Here is a 16,874-nt window from a genome sequence, read left to right as displayed (position 1 = left end):
TGGTGGTCCTCCTGTTTTTTGCTTTGGTTTGGGAGTTTTTTGTTTTCCTTCATTTCGGTCCTGGATGGAATCGATGCCCCTTTCCTCTAAGAATAAATGGAACCTCGCCCCACTGGCATTCCAGTGGTTAGGGGGGACACGCAGGCCCAGCCCCAGTTCCTGAGTGGACTGGCAACCCTGGACCAAGCCGACAGCGTATTCTATCACCCCACCCCACCTCATAATTAGTTCAGGGCTGGGCACATAACCCAATCCAGAGCAAGGACAGTCAGGCCTCGAGGTTTTATGGATTTGATGGGAAGAAGTAAACTTGCTATTGCTTAAGGCCAGTGATTCTCAACCAGGGGCAATTCTGCCCCACGGGGGACATCTGGCAATGTCTGGATGCATGTTTGCTTGTTACGACTAGAAGATGAGGGATGCCACTGGCACCTAGTGGGCAGAGGCCAGGGTCGTGCTGCACCTCCTACAATGCACGGGACAGTCTCCACCGCAAAAAATTAACTGGCCCAAAGTGTCAGTAGTGCCAAAGCTGAGAAATCTTGCTTTTTGATTTAACCTTCTGAAGAGATAAGCCTAGAATTGCTGGTGCCATCACACATACTTGCACGCCAGAGGAGGCGGAACACAGACAAGGAGGGAGAGAATGGAAAATAGAGGGTAAGAATAATAGTTCTGATATGCCTAGGGACCTGGATGAGCTATGCCTGAAGCCAATGAACCGGGACTCTTGTGCCAATAAATCTCCTTTTTTCATTAAAAGAAAGAAGAAGAAAAACTCACCAAGTTACCCATGCCCTTTGCGTTCAACATTGCACACATTAAACATTGGGTTAAACGTTGCACACCAAGGCCTCCTAAGGCCCTATGTTAGTCTCCCACTGCTGTTGTAACAAATTACCACCAACTTAGTGGCTTCAAACAATAAAAATTTATTACATTACAATTCTGGAGGTCAGATGTCTGAAGCGGATGGCACTGGACTAAAGGTGTCAGCAGGGCCACGTTTCTTCCGGAAGCCCTAAGGGAGAATCCATTCCCTTGCCTTTTCTAGCTTCTAGGAACTGCCTGCATTCATTGGCTGATAGCCCCCTTCCTCCATCTTCAAAATTAGCAGCATAGCATCTTCCAATCTCTCTTGTCTGTCACCCTCTTGCCTCCTTCTTAGGAGGACCCTTATGATTACATTGGGCCCACTGGGACCATCCAGGATGGTCTCCCCATCTCAAGATCCTTAACGTAATCACATTTGCAAAGTCCCTTTTGCCTTGTAAGGTAACGTATTTAAAAATTCTGGGGATGAGGATGAGGACATCTTTAGAGGGCCATTATTCTGCCCACCACAGACCCCGAGCAGGATGAGCTTGGTTTGGGGGCACCAGCCTGGAACTCAGTCCTGCCTCCCTACCTACTCTGTTCAAAGTAGAACTCAGTGCAGGGTGAGGGTTCACTCTCCTTGGTGAGTCGTACTGGCTGCTGGGGCTCAGCTGGGCCACAGAGAAACCAGCCAGGCCAGGCAGCAGCCTCGAGCCTGAAGGCAGAGCCCATGCTTCTCTGGAAGAAGGTGAAACGTGTGGCCTCTTCACCGCCCTTGTACAGGTCCTCGATGTTCACATCCTGTTGGGGCAAGGCAGCCGGCTGCAGGATGAGGCTGCTGATTGAGATGTCAGCCCTGGAGGCCTCTGGCTTGGCCAATGAGGGACTTGACAGGGAGGGTCTTTACCCAGGGGATGGCCTTCTGCAAGGTCTTAGCACCGGGTTACAGTAGGAGATGGTGGGAACCTGAAGGAGAGGGACGTGTGGACCTGGCCGGGAATCCACAGATGGGCACAGAGATGCCAGAGCATCTTGGAAGCCAGGCCAGTTCTCCAGGTTGCCCTAGAATGGGGTGCTATCTCTCACCTCCAGCTGCAGGGAAGGCCCATCTCCTGTCTCCACACATGCCAGGCAGCGACTGCCTCCCTGGATCCCCAGAAAAATGGGGACCTTGGTGCGATCCAGGCCTCTGTTGGGAAGTATGCAGATCTTCTCTGGGAGGGAAGAGAGAAGAGAGCCAGGAGATTAGGAGACCCCAGATCACAAGCGTGTGGGTGAGCTAAGGCTCAGGCAGGAAGGAACTGGCCAGGGTACACCCGGCTTGGCACCTGCATGCAGGCTGCTGGGTGAGCTGGAACTCCTGTAGAGGTGATGACCCCCTCCCTAGGTGAAATCCTCAGCTGCTCCCTGCATCTTCTCACTGCCACTGGAGGTAGGAGGAAGGCGAAAGGAGAAGGGAGAGCCTGTGGTAGATGGAGCATGGGCAATCCCAGGGAATGGAGGCCCCGGATGCTCACCTGCACAACAGTTGTCCGAATCAGGATCCCCCACCAGGAGCTGGCCAGCTTTCAAGTACAGAGACTTCTGATCTGCATCCTTAATTCTGGAACAGGATGGCAGTGCTGATGGCCCACTCCCTTCAGGACCACTGAGCCCCCAAGCTCCCCACCCCCATGCTCTGAATTATCACACTGAACATTTGGGGGTTCTTCTCCCTTCTCCAGGTGAGAAGGGGGGCACTGCTCCACACTAGTGCAGATAAAGACCAGGTCAGCCTTAAGGCAAGGGAAGGCCCCCTGGGGCTCTTGATTTTCAGAGGCTGCACCTCCTCCCTTTGCCAGGCTTGGCTCCTGTCAGGTGGGGAGGGGAGCCAGGGCCTTCTCACTGAGGGGTAGAGTTTGCCTGACTATGCCACCCTTTTCCATAACTTCCTGAGAAATTTCCTGATGAGGCTCAGATATGTCTGGGATACGGCGAGCCTTATCTCAGATTTTCTGGCTCTGCCCCATTTTTCATAAATGTTTATTCTCTGCAGTAAAGGGATTAGTTAAGTGTATAATGAAGTGTGATTTGTCTTTCAGATATTTTAAAGACTTTTTACAGAAGAAAATTCACAAATCAGAAAAAAAAAATCCTATGTGATGGTGAGTATGCCAACATGGCCACCCTCTCTGGGTGAGGTGTACTCTGGGGTGGGTCCACGTTATGGGCGCCAAATAGAGGAGGTCAGCAGAGAGCTGGAGCAGGGCCTGATTACAGTCATTTGAGGTTGGCTGTGATTCTAATGATCAGCCTGGGAGGGGAAATACGTGCCAAGGAAGCTGGGGAGAAACCTTGGTGAGCGTGTGCAACATCAAGGTCAAGCAAGTTATTAGCTCAGTCGTCTGGCTGGTTTCAAAGACATTCGTCAGCAGCTCTCAGGGCCTGGGCAAAACCTTCCAGGGAAAAACCTCTGGGCCAATGCCACCACCTCCAAAAGATTTTTCTCTCTCAATAACAGCTAATTATAATACCCTTAGCTAATAATTGCATGTGTTTAAAACAGGTTCACTTGTACAATAAAAATAAAGATCTGAAAAGAGCCTGGGCTTGCCTGCTGGCATTCTCCCTCCAGCCTGCACAACCAGGACTTGTAGATAACTTGTCTGCCAGCAACAGTCTGTTGGAAACCAGAACCCAAGCTAGATTCCCCAAAGGGTTGACTTCTATTTTGTCATTTGTGTGTTTTGTGCACACGTCTCGCCTTCCCAGCCAAGCAGTAACTTCTTGGAGCCCTCCTCGGGCCCCCCATGTCTATGGCAGGACAAGCTCATGGAGGAGCTGAGGAAATGCATGCCAGAGGTCAATCCTATTTTATCTCATTCTTAAAGGGCTTGAGGTCGTTTACAACAAAAATTACAGACAACGAAGTGGTGAACTAGAGCTAAAGACCCAAACGTGGAATGAGGTAAAATGCAAGGAAAGGTTGGAAGCTCAGACTGGGAGGAAAGGCCACAGAGGCCAGTCTCTGTCATTGAGATTCAAAATTGTCTCTGAGCTTTTAGAGAGAGGAGGATGGAGCAGCACAGAGACTGTGGAATCTGAGTCCTGGCTCTGTGTGACATAACCTCTCTGAGCCTCGGTTTCCAGAGCTGTCAAAGGGGCTTAGCAATGCTCCTCTTGTAGATTTCTCAGGATGGAGGCGAGGCAGTAGAAGGACCGGCATCTTGCAGATGCTCAGGAAAGAGAGCTATTGTTGTGATGATGATTAAGCTTAATTGTGGGGCACTTGAGATTCTAGGGTAAGAGGGGGCCTCATCCCTCTGACTCAGCCTCCTTTCCCTCTTCCCCTGTCATCCCCAGACCCACGATTAGGTAAGGGAGGACTCCAGGAAGACTTACATGTAGTATCGTGCCATGGGGAGGGAGCACATTCCTGCAATCAGGGGTGACTGGTTCTTGCTGAAAGTAGAGAAGTGCTGTCAGAGAAGCACAGCCGTGGAGCCGGGGAACAGACACCCTGAGAGCCCTGAGTCACCTAGTCACAGGGTGGATAGTTCCCACTAGCCTGCTTCTGCATAACAGGCCTGCCAGAATCCACCAAGGTCTCCCCCAGCCCAGCAAGCTCCAGGCAGCTCTAGATGATCCTCACGTGGGGCCGCATGGGAACAAGTTGGGCAGGCAGGGGTGTGAGCCTGTGACACGTGCACTGATGCTAGCCCTGGGAGACCGGAGAACAGGAGGACTTCCCACGGCTGAAACTGGTGTGGGATGTACTCTAGCCTCACAGTGTGAGAATGAGCCTAGCTCAAACCCTGTCCTACTTCCTGGCCTGTCCATCGCATCACCATGCTCCTGCCCTCCCCTTCCTAGCAGTGGGTTAGGCCCAGAGCTGAGGGAAGAGCAGGTCACCCCACAGAGTTAGAAAGCATCGTTCTGAGGGACTGGATCACTATGCCAAGATTGTGAAAGAGAGACCATCCCAACTCCCCTATTCTACTCCAGATGGGAAACAAGCTTGAGATAGAGACGCTTGTGTTTTTGAGGGTGAGTGATCTAAACTGAAGCCAGTATCCCCATATACCCCAGAGCACAAAGCTTCCCACAGCTCCCCTCCTTCTGGTTGGATTATCCTGCCCTAGATCTTTTCCCTAACAAGACCACCTTCAGAAAGGCCAATATGGAGTCTATCATGGAAAGAAACACAGAGCTAATCAGGTCATGAGGACAGTAGAGGTTGAAAAATAGCCCAGAAAAGTACAATGCAAGGATGGCTAAGGCTGAGTTTACCGAGTAGATCTGATTCCCACCAAGTAAGAAGAGAAAAGTGAATGAAAAAGAGAAGAAGGGAGAAAATAAGAGGGGATGGGTAAAAGGAAGGTGGGAAGAAAGGAGCAGGGCTCAGAGATGGGGAGAGGAACACTGAGGGACATTTTGGGAAGCCGGTAAGGAGGAACAGGTTGATGCTACAGCAGGACTTCCAGCCACCGCAGCAGCACTGAGCTCCATGGCCTGGGTGTTAGAGGATTATAGCCGAGGGGGCTTTTAGCACTCGGTGACCTTGGACAAGTCATTTCCTATCCCTGGGCTTTGCAGTGGGAGTCTAAGAGTCGGTGAGATTGAAGGATAACAGGCCACCGACAGGAGCGCAAATTCTGGATGGGTGTTGGCGACGTGAATTAAAGTCTTCCAGCATTCTATGCACTTTGTAATTTTACCTGTTGCCCTTATTCTAAGGAAGAATAATGGATTGCCCAAATGGTTAGTTATAAAGATATTCACTGCATCATTTTTTATAATAGCTGGAAGTGGGAAATAATCTAAATGCCCAATAATAGGTGATTGGTTAAAAAATAATGGCAGATTTAGTAAATAAGAAAGTATGTGTACATTAAAGATGCTATTGTAGAAGAACATTCTATGATATAAAAATATTCAAAATACATTAAGTGAAGAGTGCAGGTTATAGATAGTGTGTACATTATGATTCCCTTTAATTCCACACAGTGAGAGACACACATGCATAGAAACAAAGATTGCCAATATTGCTATGGCATTGTTATTCAACTATGGCTGACAGATTACACTGACTTTTATTTTATTTTTTTAACAAGTCAACATTTTTTCTATATGAACATGAATTTCCTTTGTAGTATAGAGTAAGTTTTAGTTTTTTTAAAAATGAATTGTTCAGTCAAAGTCATTGGCTCCCAAGCGCGCCTGCCTATCGAATCACCTGGAGGACTCTCGATAAGTACTATTTTCTGGGCTGAAGGTTCTGATTTGGCAGGGCTTCAAGCGATTCCAGTGATCAGCTAGGCTTGGGAACTGCTACGCTAGCTCAGTTTTTCTTATTCTCTAATGAACATGCCCATCACCTGCAGCTCTTGTGAAAATACAGATTCTAATTCCCTAGGTTGGTGAGAATTGAGATTCTGCATTTCAAACCCACAACCAAGTGATGTTAATGCTGCTGGTCCCTGGCCACACTTTGAGTAGCAAAGGACCAGCTTATCCCTCAGCCCACAGAGTCCGACAGAAGCCTGGCCTCAGTGCAAGCCTACTTGATGCCGTGCTCTCTCTCCGTCAAACAATTGGGGCTCCTTCGGTTGTAGCACCAGAACTACAGGCAGCCTGGTAGGTGTGCCAAGATCTGGCCAGGGCAGACTGATTGGAGGGACCCTGTGGACAGGCAGGCTGATGACTTGCACTCTTGGTCAGGGTCCATTCAAAGAGCCAGCAGAAATTGAGTGCTGGTCCAGTACAGCGGGATTCTCTGGGGCCCGTGAAGACTCCTGTCCTGATGCAACCCCAAATGCCAATATCTCTCCTAAAGACACCCATGTCAGGGACCCCCTGCCTGAGGTCTGACTAGATCATGAGGGAGTGAGTAGGAGTGAGAAGCCAGCTTCTAGTCCATGATAGAGCCTGGGGTTCTGGTGCTGAGCATCTGCCATGGTCCCTCCCAATGCACCATACATTCCATACCCAAAGCTTTCCCTTCCCTCTTGTCCCCAGGTGACCTTTCACTGGACTTTGGCCTATACTCCTCCTTGGACACCATCTCTGGCTGCCTCAGACCTCTTCAATGCACCTGTCCTGGATCAAACACCACCAAGTAGCCCTGGGCTTTCTCCACGTTCCTTTGCACATCACACCCCCTACTGCCTCCTGGTTCTCCTACACATTATCTATAGGGAATCTGCTCTCTCCAAGCCTGGAATTAACTTCTGTGGAGCTAAATCGAAAGACTCTCTTGATTCCTCTGATATTTGGCTGCCCCTACTTCAGAACACTTGACATTGATCAACTTCCTTCACACCTATCCATTTTCCCCTTCTTAGGTCCATTGCAGATTCTCCCTTCCTTATGGGGGCATCCCTGAGGCTGGAAATCACAAGTCAAAGTCCTAAGAACTTCTCTCTCTTATGTTGCAATTCATCCATTTCTGCCGCTGCAGTGATCTTTTTGGTCTAATGCCTCCCAAGTCCAGACTGAACATCCTACTTTCTCTCCAGCAGTCTACAATACATCCTTCTTTGGACATCCTGCCCTCACACTCAACCAGATATACCCAAGGTCAAATTAATCTTCTCTTCCTTGCCCATTCATCCCTCCCAACTTCATTTCTCTCACTGCCATAATCTTCCTCTAGTCAGTGAGATTTAAAACCTGAGTCATTGACAGTCTCTCCCATTTCTCCTGACTTTATGTTTGATTTATCAACAAGTTCTAATAGATAATTCTTTAAAATATAAGTTTTCATAATAGACATTAGACCTGTGCCCATATTCCTGGTTTTTCTACCTTCAATCCAGCCCAACCTATGTATGTGCCTGGACTCACGTTCTACATACTGCTTTCGCTGCATCCCTGCCCACCTCTAGAATCTACAGTGGCTGCCCATTTCACCACCATCTGGCCCCGATTTACTTGATGAGTGTGTTTCACTTGGTTCTTGCACGTAGGACATAGAAACATACCCAACAGGTTTGAATGGCAAGGCTGCATTCCAGACCCAGCTCTGCTACCAGCTTATCTTGCCATCTTGGAAAGTCCCCTTTTGTCCCTGGGCATCCAATTTGTTATCACTGGAATGAGAGGCTGGGCAAGGTTAGTATTTTTCAAAGCTAAGTTTCACAATGAAATTTTCCATAGAAACCTAATGAAAGTAAAATGGATAAAAGGGACCTACTTTTGTTGAATGAGGAAGCGATGAAGAAACTAGAACCCTGCTAGCATCTTCCTGGACCACTGACGCAGGTACTGGGACATAGCTAAAGAACCCCCAAGTCTCACCAAACACTGTTGAATACCACTGGCCTGGATGATTTCTTTGAAATTACTTTCCAAAATCTATGACGCTAAATATTTAAAAATCTTAACTTGACTTAACTTGTACCTTCTCTTCAAATTCTTCTATGTGCCCCTAGACTTATTTAGCATCCCACAGTGTTCTGTGGAGGGGATACCTTGTTATCTAGAGAGCTTGCTAGGAGGAGTTAAGGGAGGGGGCATATCAGAGATATTAACAGAAGGGAGAAGAGAGAGAGAATATGGCCTGTCCGCCACTGACCTGCAGATCCTGGGTGCCTGGAACCTGTGACTGATTTCTCCAGGGCATGTACACTGAGTTTATACTGTCCCATCAGGGTGGGTCAGGCCTGCAGCAATCTTTATAATTGGCTCCAGAATGGGAAAGAAGAGCCTAGGGATTTCACAATGTCTTCAGCACAGTATGGATAATAAGAAGGTGGGGGCATTAATGAGTGTTTGCTGGAGGGGGAGAGAGTCACTCATAAAGCCTTGGCAGAAGCTGGACTCGGGGCCCCTGCTCATAGCTACTGTCATTGACATTGTTATTGGAGGCTTTGGCCGCCAGATAAACAGTGCTGGGGTCAGACGTCTTCATATCACCATCCCTTTGGTGGCCCATGGGGCTCCATTCTAGGCTTAGAGAGGTGGAAGAGGCAAGAGTGAGTGTGTCTGAGGGGCCTAAGGACAGATCAACCTCTGATGCCTGAAGCCAGGCTGCAGCCAGTGAGGCAAAGTGAGAGCAGGGCTGTCAGCACTGTGAGTGTGGCCCTGTTTGGAAAGATGAAAGGGAAGTCTCTGCTTTACAACACCTTCTATTAGCTGGTATCAGCTTGACGAGACAGAGTGTCTAAGGAAACCCGTCTACAGAGGACGTTGACCTTAGATCCATCCCGGGACTGGGCAGGTGCCATGTGCCCTGGACCACTAGGGCACACGACACAGTGTCAGCAGGGCAGGAGTAAAGAACACTCAGGCCTCTCATTGACATTACTCAACTCAGTCCATCCATCTCCCCATCCATCCGTCCATCCATCCACTCACATGGGGCATAGTGTTCTCTAGGGACCAAGAGCCTTATTGTAATTCTCCCTCTTAGGTCATTTGCAAATTTCCACAAAGGACTTGGCGAGGAAGTGGGAGAGGTCAGTCCAAAACTCAGTTGCCTGAAAAGTGAGAAATAAGAAAAGGTGGGCAGGGACGAGACCAGATTTCTGTTTTCTAAGGCCATTAGTCATTCTTCATCCCCTCTCCCAATCTCTTATCCCACCAAAGAAAGAACCAAAGAATGAGGTATTATGCCAGGCAATCAACGAGTGTTTACCGAGCATTTACGCGCTATGTGACAAAGACATCCAAAACATGGTCCCTGTTGTTAAGTAGCTTTACAGTCCAGCTGGGGAGCTAAGTTACAAACAATTGAAAAGACAATCAAGAAGACCAGACTCTCGAATCGGAAGGCCAAGGGCATACTGGAGACAAGAGAGGCAGAGAATCTCCGAGAGTAAAAAGATAAATTCCTCAAATTGAAAGGGCCTTAGACATGACATTGTAGTCTCCCTTCAGACGGAGAAATTCATGCTATTGCATCCCTGAGAAGTAGGTTAATCAGGCTTTGCTTCAACACTTCCAGAATCGAGGGCCTCTCAGCCACTTGAAGAAACCCTAACAGTGTATGTGCTCTTTATGGGTAAAATTTGGGGGTCACACAGGAAGAACAGCCTCTGCACAATTTCGACTCATCCGTGCTTGTGCTTCCTGGAATTACACAGAACAAGTATATTCTACTAGGCATGCCTTTGAGTGCTTGAAGGGGGCTCTCTGTGTATTGCTTCTTCCAGGCAAAGACCCTCAGCTCCTTAGCCTCTGCCTTTATGACTTGATCTTGGGACCGTTTCTCCTCTTCAGGACAAACTATTAGTCCTCAATACCTGCAATGGGCACCAACTCAACCTGATGCAGGCATGCACCTCTGTAAATACAGGCCTAGGTTGGGAGCTTATATTGAAATTGCAGAAATCTAAAGCCACAAGATCTGTTCACTTGAACAGTCATGATGCCAGGGTCCCCCAGCCCATCCATTCCTAAAGGTAGCATTTCACGTTCCTCCTTTTCCAATTGACTTGTGTCAGCTCATCCCTGCTAAAGCCCTTTTAAATTCTACCATCCAACAAATGATGAAGTAACCATTTCAGGCTGGAGAAAGCTTCAGGAATGAGGTGGGATTTCAGCTACTCCCTGAAGGATGGGCCCATTTAGATGGGTGGAGAAGAGAGAAAGAATATTCCAGGTGGAGAAATAGTTTCCACATTCTACACTCACTGCACTCCAATTGTTTGCCAAACGTTGTTCAAGGTGCTTGGAAACAAACGGATATAGCCTTGACCTTGACGTCATTTTAGGGGCCGCAGACACCAAGTCAATTACAATGAGGGGAAGTTAGCATAGAGGTGTGCACAAAGCATTGTCACAGAAGATGACCAGGGATCTCAACTCAGCAAAGGCTTATCGGAGGAGGTGACAATATGAGACTATGGCTGGGCCTGTGGGCAAAGAGAGAGTGCGAACTGGGTCTGCAGAAGCACAGCCCGGTACCTGGAGCCTATGTTCTTGGCAGCCCTGGGCTGCCGGCTGCCCAAGGACATCAGGAGCCACTGAGGTCCATGGAGGCAAACCCTTTGGGCCTGGCCGCCCCCTTGCTGGTCCCTCAGCAGAATCTGAACCTGCCAGGCTGGTCTGACTGGTGAGGTGCAGTGGGAATTCCTGGGACTCAGACTTGGGCCCTCCTCTGGCTTCTGCTCTCATCCCCCAGGGTTTCCCTAGGGACACTGGAGTCACGGTCCCTGGCAAGTACGACTGGAAGTGCAAAGGTAGTCAAGGAAGGTCTAAACCTTGCAGTAACAGAGAATATTCAACAGATTTAGTATGACCACCTTTTAAGTAGAATATTTGGGGAAATAAAAGGGCTGATGTTCATTTTGAGAAGGAAAATGAAAATATTGGAGAAAATTGCAATTATAATAAAATAAATACATTCATTTCTCTTTCCATGTATATTATTTACCTATTGCTGTGTAAAAAGTGACTTCAAAACTTAGCAACTTACAGCACCAAACATTTATTATCTGACAAGTTCCCGAGGGTTGGGAATCTGGAGCAGCTCAGCTTGGTGGTCCCCACGCCAGAGTCTCGCCTCAGGTTGCAGTCCAGCTCTGGGCCAGAGTGGCACCCTCTGAAGGCCCGACTGGGGCTGGTGGAGCTGCATCAAAGCTCACTCGCGTGGCAGTTGCCAGGAGGCTTCATTTTTCACCTCACAGCTCTCTCTGTTGGGCTGTTCACAACACAGCAACACAGCAGGTGGCTTGCCCCAGACCAGGTGAGCAAAGAAACAGAGAGAGACCAAGGTAGAAGCTGCAGTGTCTTTTATAACCTGATCCCAGGAGTGCCATAACATTACTGCTGGAATATTGGTCATAGGGACAACTCTGGCACAATGTGGTTCAGGCTGTGAATACCAAGAGACGGGATCATCGGCAGCTCTATTAATTTCCCAGGGCTGCCGTAACCAATTACCACAAACTTGGTGGTTTCAAACAACAGAAATTTGTTCTCTCATAGCTCAGGAGACTTGAAGACCATACTCCCTCCAAAGGCTCTGGGGAGTTCTTCCTTGCCTCTTTCTAGCTTCTGTGGTTGCCTCAGTTGTTGGCATTCCTTGCCTCACTGCAGCACAACTCCAGTCTCTGCCTCCATCTTCATATGGCCCTCTTCCCTGGGTCTCCTCTGTGTCTCTGTCTGTCCTCACCTCTTCTTACAAGGATATCAGACATATTGGATTTCGAGTCACCCTAATACAGCTTGAGCTCTTAATTAACTGCATCTGCAAAGACTATATCTCCAAATAAGGCCACAGTCTGAGGTTCCTGGAAGGACATGTATTTGGGTAGAACACTATTCAACCTGCAAAGGAGCCCCTTTGGAGCCTGGATCCCATATCTTGGAATCTCAGGGGGCTGTGACCACTTCAGGATTTTTCTTTTTGTAAATTCCTTCCCTAGGAGATTCCGGCCACACTAACCCATCACGTCCTCCTTCCCAGCTTCGCTGAGATCCGTGTTCTGATTCTACCCACCAAAGCAGCAGAGCTCGATTCAATTTGTATTTCACTCAGGGGAAGTGGAAGCTGAGAATGATCAGAAATAATATCTGCTCTGTTTACCTCGAGATTAATTTTTCTTATTATTATACAAGTGATCCATCTTCATTGTAAAACAATTAGAAAATACAGACAAATAAAAAGAACAAAAAGGAAAATCACCTATAACACCACCACCCTGACATTGCTAAAATTGAAGTAAAATCTCTTTCAGACTTTTTTCTATGCAGAAATATAGAAATAAGTATTTTTTTAAATTAAAATGGAATGACAAGATACGCTACTTTGTATCTTGCTCTCCTTACTTAATATGTCACGAGCATCTTTTCAGGTGAATAGACACCAGTATCTTGGATTTTAATTGACCTTGGGTTTCAAAAGGTGTGACATGCCCTGCCCATCTTTGGTCTTCTGAGCTGCAGCCATGTCCTCGGATAACAACATCCTCCCCTGCCTGTGGCTAGAGCATGAGGGTAGAGATGGAAAGGCAGCATATGATGGCAGCCAAATTAAAGGGAAGAGGGAGGGGGCTGGACCTTGGGTCCCTGACTCTATGACGACCCTCCCTCTCCCGCACAGTGGTGAATGATAGGACCTCCTCTGGGCAGCTGGTGGCCCTGATAGGCTCAACTGGGTATGGGCTGGCCTGTGGGGCTCAGAGCATGCGATAAGTTACCACCAAGGATGAAGGATCTCCCTATTCTGATCCCTTAGGAATCTTTTTATGTGACTCCCAGTTTATCTCACGTGGTTTTTGTAAGGTTCCACAACAGTAGCAGCACCCAACAAGGAGGGAAACCGTGGGCTGAGCCCCAAGTCTCAGAAGAATTTACCCAAACTGGGAACCAGGTGAAGGAAGGGGGGCCGTGTGCCTAACCAATGAGAGGTGGGGGCCCTGAGAGCAGGGGAGGGTGATTGCCCTGGGTCTCATCCTCCACTCCCCTGCCCCTGCCAGAGCTGGCCCTGCCCACCGAGTTCTCAGGGACACGTTGTCCTAGTCACACTGCTGGAAGTAGAAGTCTGTGATGGGGTCATCCCCACTGGCATCGTCGGGGAGCTGAGTGAGTCTAAGAGGCTGGTCTGCTTCGGGCACGGTGCAGAGGAACCAGCCCGGGTAGGCAGCCGATTCGAAGCTGGAGGTGAGTCCAGTGTCGCGCCGGTAGAAGGTGAAACTCTTATATTCTTTGGCACCAAGGTAGAGCTCCATGATGTTCACTGGCTGCGAGCAGAGGGGCATGGTGGTGAGGGGCAGAAGTGGGGACAGTGAGGAGGCTGGGCTGAGGGCACGTGGAGGCAGAGCTTCCATCAACAAAACCCTGCAAGGACATCCCGAGGGGTTGCAGGTTGCAAGGTCTCAGTGAGTTCAACGTCTGTTGGTTTAGTTGCCAGATGGTGAGGATGCCCAAAAGGACTCACCTCTAGTTTCAGAGTCGGTTCCTGCTCCGTCCCACACGACAGGCACTGGCTCCCTCCCTGGACGCCCAGGATGACTGGAGAGAGCTTGGCATCCAGAAACCGATTGGGTACAACGCTGATCTCCTCGCCTACAGGAGGGAGGCCAGATGCAGGGGCCTTGGTGGCCTTTCCCTCCCTCTCCCTAAGTCCTGGACTTTGGGGAGCAGGACCTATGTGAGATGTCCTGTCCCCAGGCTGGGCAGAAGGGAAGCCTCTTGGTGATTTTCATGAAGGGAAAGGTGGTCCCACTGGTGCCAGTTGGTCCAGTGGATGTCAAGGCACATAAGCACATTGTACCACCTCCCACTCCCAGGGGCAAACCTTCAGGGCTTTTTCTAACTCCCTAGGGAGTTGGAACTTCTTTAATGCCCCTCAACTCTCCAGCCTCTTTTCTGAAGCTTGTCAAGATAAGCCTCCCATTAGAGTTATTTGAACATCTTTCATTCCTCTCTGTACCACACCCCCACCACACCACACACACACGCACATGTGCACACGTGCATGCACAATGCACTCACACATGTGCACACACACACATATGCACTCACTTGCATACATGCATACACGTGCACATACACGCATCCTCACAGAGGGATCTGCCTGGCCCTAGCGCCTGAAAAGGGTATCCTAGGTGGGCAGATGTGTGCTGTTTTAGAGAGAAGGACCTGTTTGGTTGCGAGGAGGCAGAATGGGTAAGCACGAGGCCAGATGGTGCCACCTCCTCTCTGGGTCGGACCACTCTGAGTGACTGAGGATCCCGAAGGCGGAGGGACTCAAGGTAAGGGAATAGAAACTGGGTCCCAAATGGGAATAAAGGCACAGAGAGCCTGCTTTAGTTCTCTCCTCAGCACTGGCTCCCAGGAAGAGGAATGTTTGAGCCAAGCTCACCTAGGAGGGAATGACAAAGCATTCATCTAGGAAAACAATCCCACCTCTGCACAGAGGTTCCAGGGGCACTGGGGTCCTCCCTTTGATGGAAGGTGTAGTATTTAATTTGTCCTTGCTCAGAGCCTGGTTTTATGATGCCCCATTTACAGTTTCAGGCCCAGGGTCTGTAGGCCTGTGCCATTTGCATGACTGTTCAGGTCCCCTCCTCTCAGACAGCGTAGAGACCTAGGAAAGTAGGGTTTGCCACCAACCTTTCATGACCTTCCCTGTATGCAGCCCTCCGGCTAGAAGCTGGTTATCATGCAGATAAAGCACCTTCAATGCCGCATCCTTCATTCTGAAACATCAGCAGGGGATGACAGTCGGGGGAAGGGTGGGCACTCCCGCTTGCCTGGGATCTAGAGTCCCCCATCTCAGGCTTTGTCTCCCTCTTCTCCCACTGCGCCCAACGTAACGGCAAACCTTCTCCCCCAGTCCTGCTGGACTCATGCCCCGCCAATGGGACATTCCACGGCCTCCCAGCTGAGTCTGGGATTTGCTCCTTCACCCTACTCAATGTTTTCTACACCACCCAATCTCCTCCATGTGTTATGTTGGAAAAGAAACTGGACTGTGAGTCAGGGTCCTGGGTTCTCGTCCACCTCAGCTACCGTTACTGTTGAGTCACAACAGACAAATCCCCCGCCCTCTCTGAGCCTGAGCCTCCCCATTGCTAAACTAAGACAATGAATTCAGTATCACTTAGGCTTTGCCCAGATTAAAATCTGATTCTTCAATTATTATTGAAGATATCAAGATGCATTTACTTCCACTTGGCCATATATTCCCCACCAAGTGAGGAATTTCTTTACATTTAAAATTCTTTAATTTAACTTTTCAAATGTATTTTGCATCTATGGTCTCAGTTGATTTTCTGACATCCTGTGAAAATGGTGAAAGATGTATCCTAAAGTGGGTTTCTCCAGATGTCAGATGGAAAAAAGCACGCTGTGTACAAATTGATCCAATGTCGGCTAAACACAACTAAATCTCTACTTCAAAGTTACTAATATGCTGAATTGCACTATGCTTCTCCCTTAAGGAGACATAGACAGCAGTGTTTCCCACATTTACTTAATCAAGGAGCGCCACTGTATACAGCAATGCATAGGATTGGGGTTCCACAGAACCCACATTGGGAAAAGCTCTCCTAGACTCTGAGTTCAGTGAGAGCCAGGACCAGTCTCACTCACTGTTGCCAAGTCCAGAGCATAGCAGAATGCCAGGCTCAGTACAGGCCAGTGGACAGACAGACTCATTGACTGAACAGTTCTGTGGTGGTTTAGTCCCAAAGGGCAGCAAGGAGGAACAGAGTGGCCGGACTGACACCACTTCACTGCAGTGGGTGGCAACAGCAGGGCTCGAGGCTCCTGACTTTCACTCTCATTTGAATAGAGGAGGCTGCGGCTCTACACGGGGTGACTCACTCGGCCCCCTTCCCCTCAGGGAACGCCCATGAAGAAGCCTGCCCCATCTGAAGGAGGCTGCAAGAACTTTTCTCAGGGCAGTGAGGAGCTCTTCTCAACTTCCCAGCTGCCCACACACCTGGGAGAGCCCCAGCTTGGGGCAATCACTCCCCTTGCCTCTCTGGAAAGGCTGGGCAACAGGTCTACCTGGAACCACTTCTCCCCGGTGACACGGCCGAATCAAGACGCTCGGATACTCACCGGAAGCACAGCGCTCCACTCAGAACCATCTTGCGCTTCACAGTGTGTAGACTCCTATTTTTAAAAAAACAGAAAATCTTAGGTGGAGACTGAGCTGGTGGGAGCAGGGTGGCAAGCAGCCTCCTGACTGCCTCCCTCCCCCCTGCCCCCCTCCCCCACCCCTGGCGTGGGAACAGCCCCCACAGATCAGGGGATTCTAGGTCTGGGGTCAGGATAGAGTCGCAGTCCTGCAGGGGAGGATGAAGCCCAGCTCCCCAAAGGCCACCTCAGCTCCTCCTTTCTCCTGGCGGAGCCGTGGTGTCTGCCTGCTCCTGCAAGGATGCCTTTTATTAAAGCACAAGGGAGGGGCTCCTGAAACTGCCACAACCTGTGGAGGAACAGGGTTTCCCAGAGAGATTTCACACCACCCTGAGCCTCCAGAAACACCTGCTGCTCATTATCTCTCCCAGGGAAGGAAGGTTCTGGACACCGTCTTCTTCTGGCAGTTCTGAGGAACTTCCTAGGGGCTTTCCAGTTCCTCGAGAGCACTCGGCTCCTCCAGGTCCTTCCAGATCCAAAGG

At 49.4% G+C, this 16,874-nt stretch overlaps 2 protein-coding genes across 3 annotated transcripts; both read right to left on the bottom strand.

Annotated features, from left to right (window-relative positions):
• Positions 1–912: 912 nt before the first annotated feature.
• Positions 913–8,477, bottom strand: IL1F10 (interleukin 1 family member 10). Of its 2 annotated transcripts, XM_008528437.2 has the most exons (6): positions 8,372–8,445; positions 7,779–7,886; positions 4,198–4,257; positions 2,334–2,419; positions 1,903–2,030; positions 913–1,617 (listed from the first exon to the last, which is right to left on the bottom strand). In XM_008528437.2, the coding sequence occupies exons 3-6, from the start codon at positions 4,227–4,229 to the stop codon at positions 1,405–1,407; spliced, it is 459 nt and encodes a 152-aa protein (XP_008526659.1). In that variant the 5' UTR covers positions 4,230–4,257; positions 7,779–7,886; positions 8,372–8,445; the 3' UTR covers positions 913–1,404. The 2 variants fall into 2 exon arrangements, with proteins under 2 accessions (XP_008526659.1, XP_070429741.1); XM_070573640.1 differs by lacking the exon at positions 7,779–7,886 and having other exon boundaries at positions 8,372–8,477.
• A 2,734-nt stretch (positions 8,478–11,211) lies between these two features.
• Positions 11,212–16,638, bottom strand: IL36RN (interleukin 36 receptor antagonist). Its single transcript, XM_070573638.1, has 6 exons — positions 16,580–16,638; positions 16,315–16,368; positions 14,860–14,945; positions 13,682–13,809; positions 13,218–13,484; positions 11,212–13,160 (listed from the first exon to the last, which is right to left on the bottom strand). The coding sequence occupies exons 2-5, from the start codon at positions 16,341–16,343 to the stop codon at positions 13,260–13,262; spliced, it is 468 nt and encodes a 155-aa protein (XP_070429739.1). The 5' UTR covers positions 16,344–16,368; positions 16,580–16,638; the 3' UTR covers positions 11,212–13,160; positions 13,218–13,259.
• Positions 16,639–16,874: the final 236 nt, after the last annotated feature.

The sequence above is a fragment of the Equus przewalskii genome, chromosome 14 (genome assembly GCF_037783145.1).
Source record: "Equus przewalskii isolate Varuska chromosome 14, EquPr2, whole genome shotgun sequence".
Taxonomy (NCBI): Eukaryota; Metazoa; Chordata; class Mammalia; order Perissodactyla; family Equidae; genus Equus; species Equus przewalskii.
Note: the sequence above shows the minus strand (reverse complement) of the source record. Positions and strands in the feature narration are given on the sequence as shown.

Coding starts and splice junctions, on each gene's coding strand:
- IL1F10 (XM_070573640.1), bottom strand. CDS start 4,229: ATGTGCTCCCTCCCCATGGCACGATACTACAT. Junction 2,031..2,333: donor TTCGGACAACTGTTGTGCAG/GTGAGCATCCGG, acceptor CTTCCCTCCCAG/AGAAGATCTGCATACTTCCC. Junction 1,618..1,902: donor GGCCTTCCCTGCAGCTGGAG/GTGAGAGATAGC, acceptor TTGCCCCAACAG/GATGTGAACATCGAGGACCT.
- IL36RN (XM_070573638.1), bottom strand. CDS start 16,343: ATGGTTCTGAGTGGAGCGCTGTGCTTCCG. Junction 14,946..16,314: donor AGTGGAGCGCTGTGCTTCCG/GTGAGTATCCGA, acceptor CTGATGTTTCAG/AATGAAGGATGCGGCATTGA. Junction 13,485..13,681: donor AACCGACTCTGAAACTAGAG/GTGAGTCCTTTT, acceptor CTCTGCTCGCAG/CCAGTGAACATCATGGAGCT.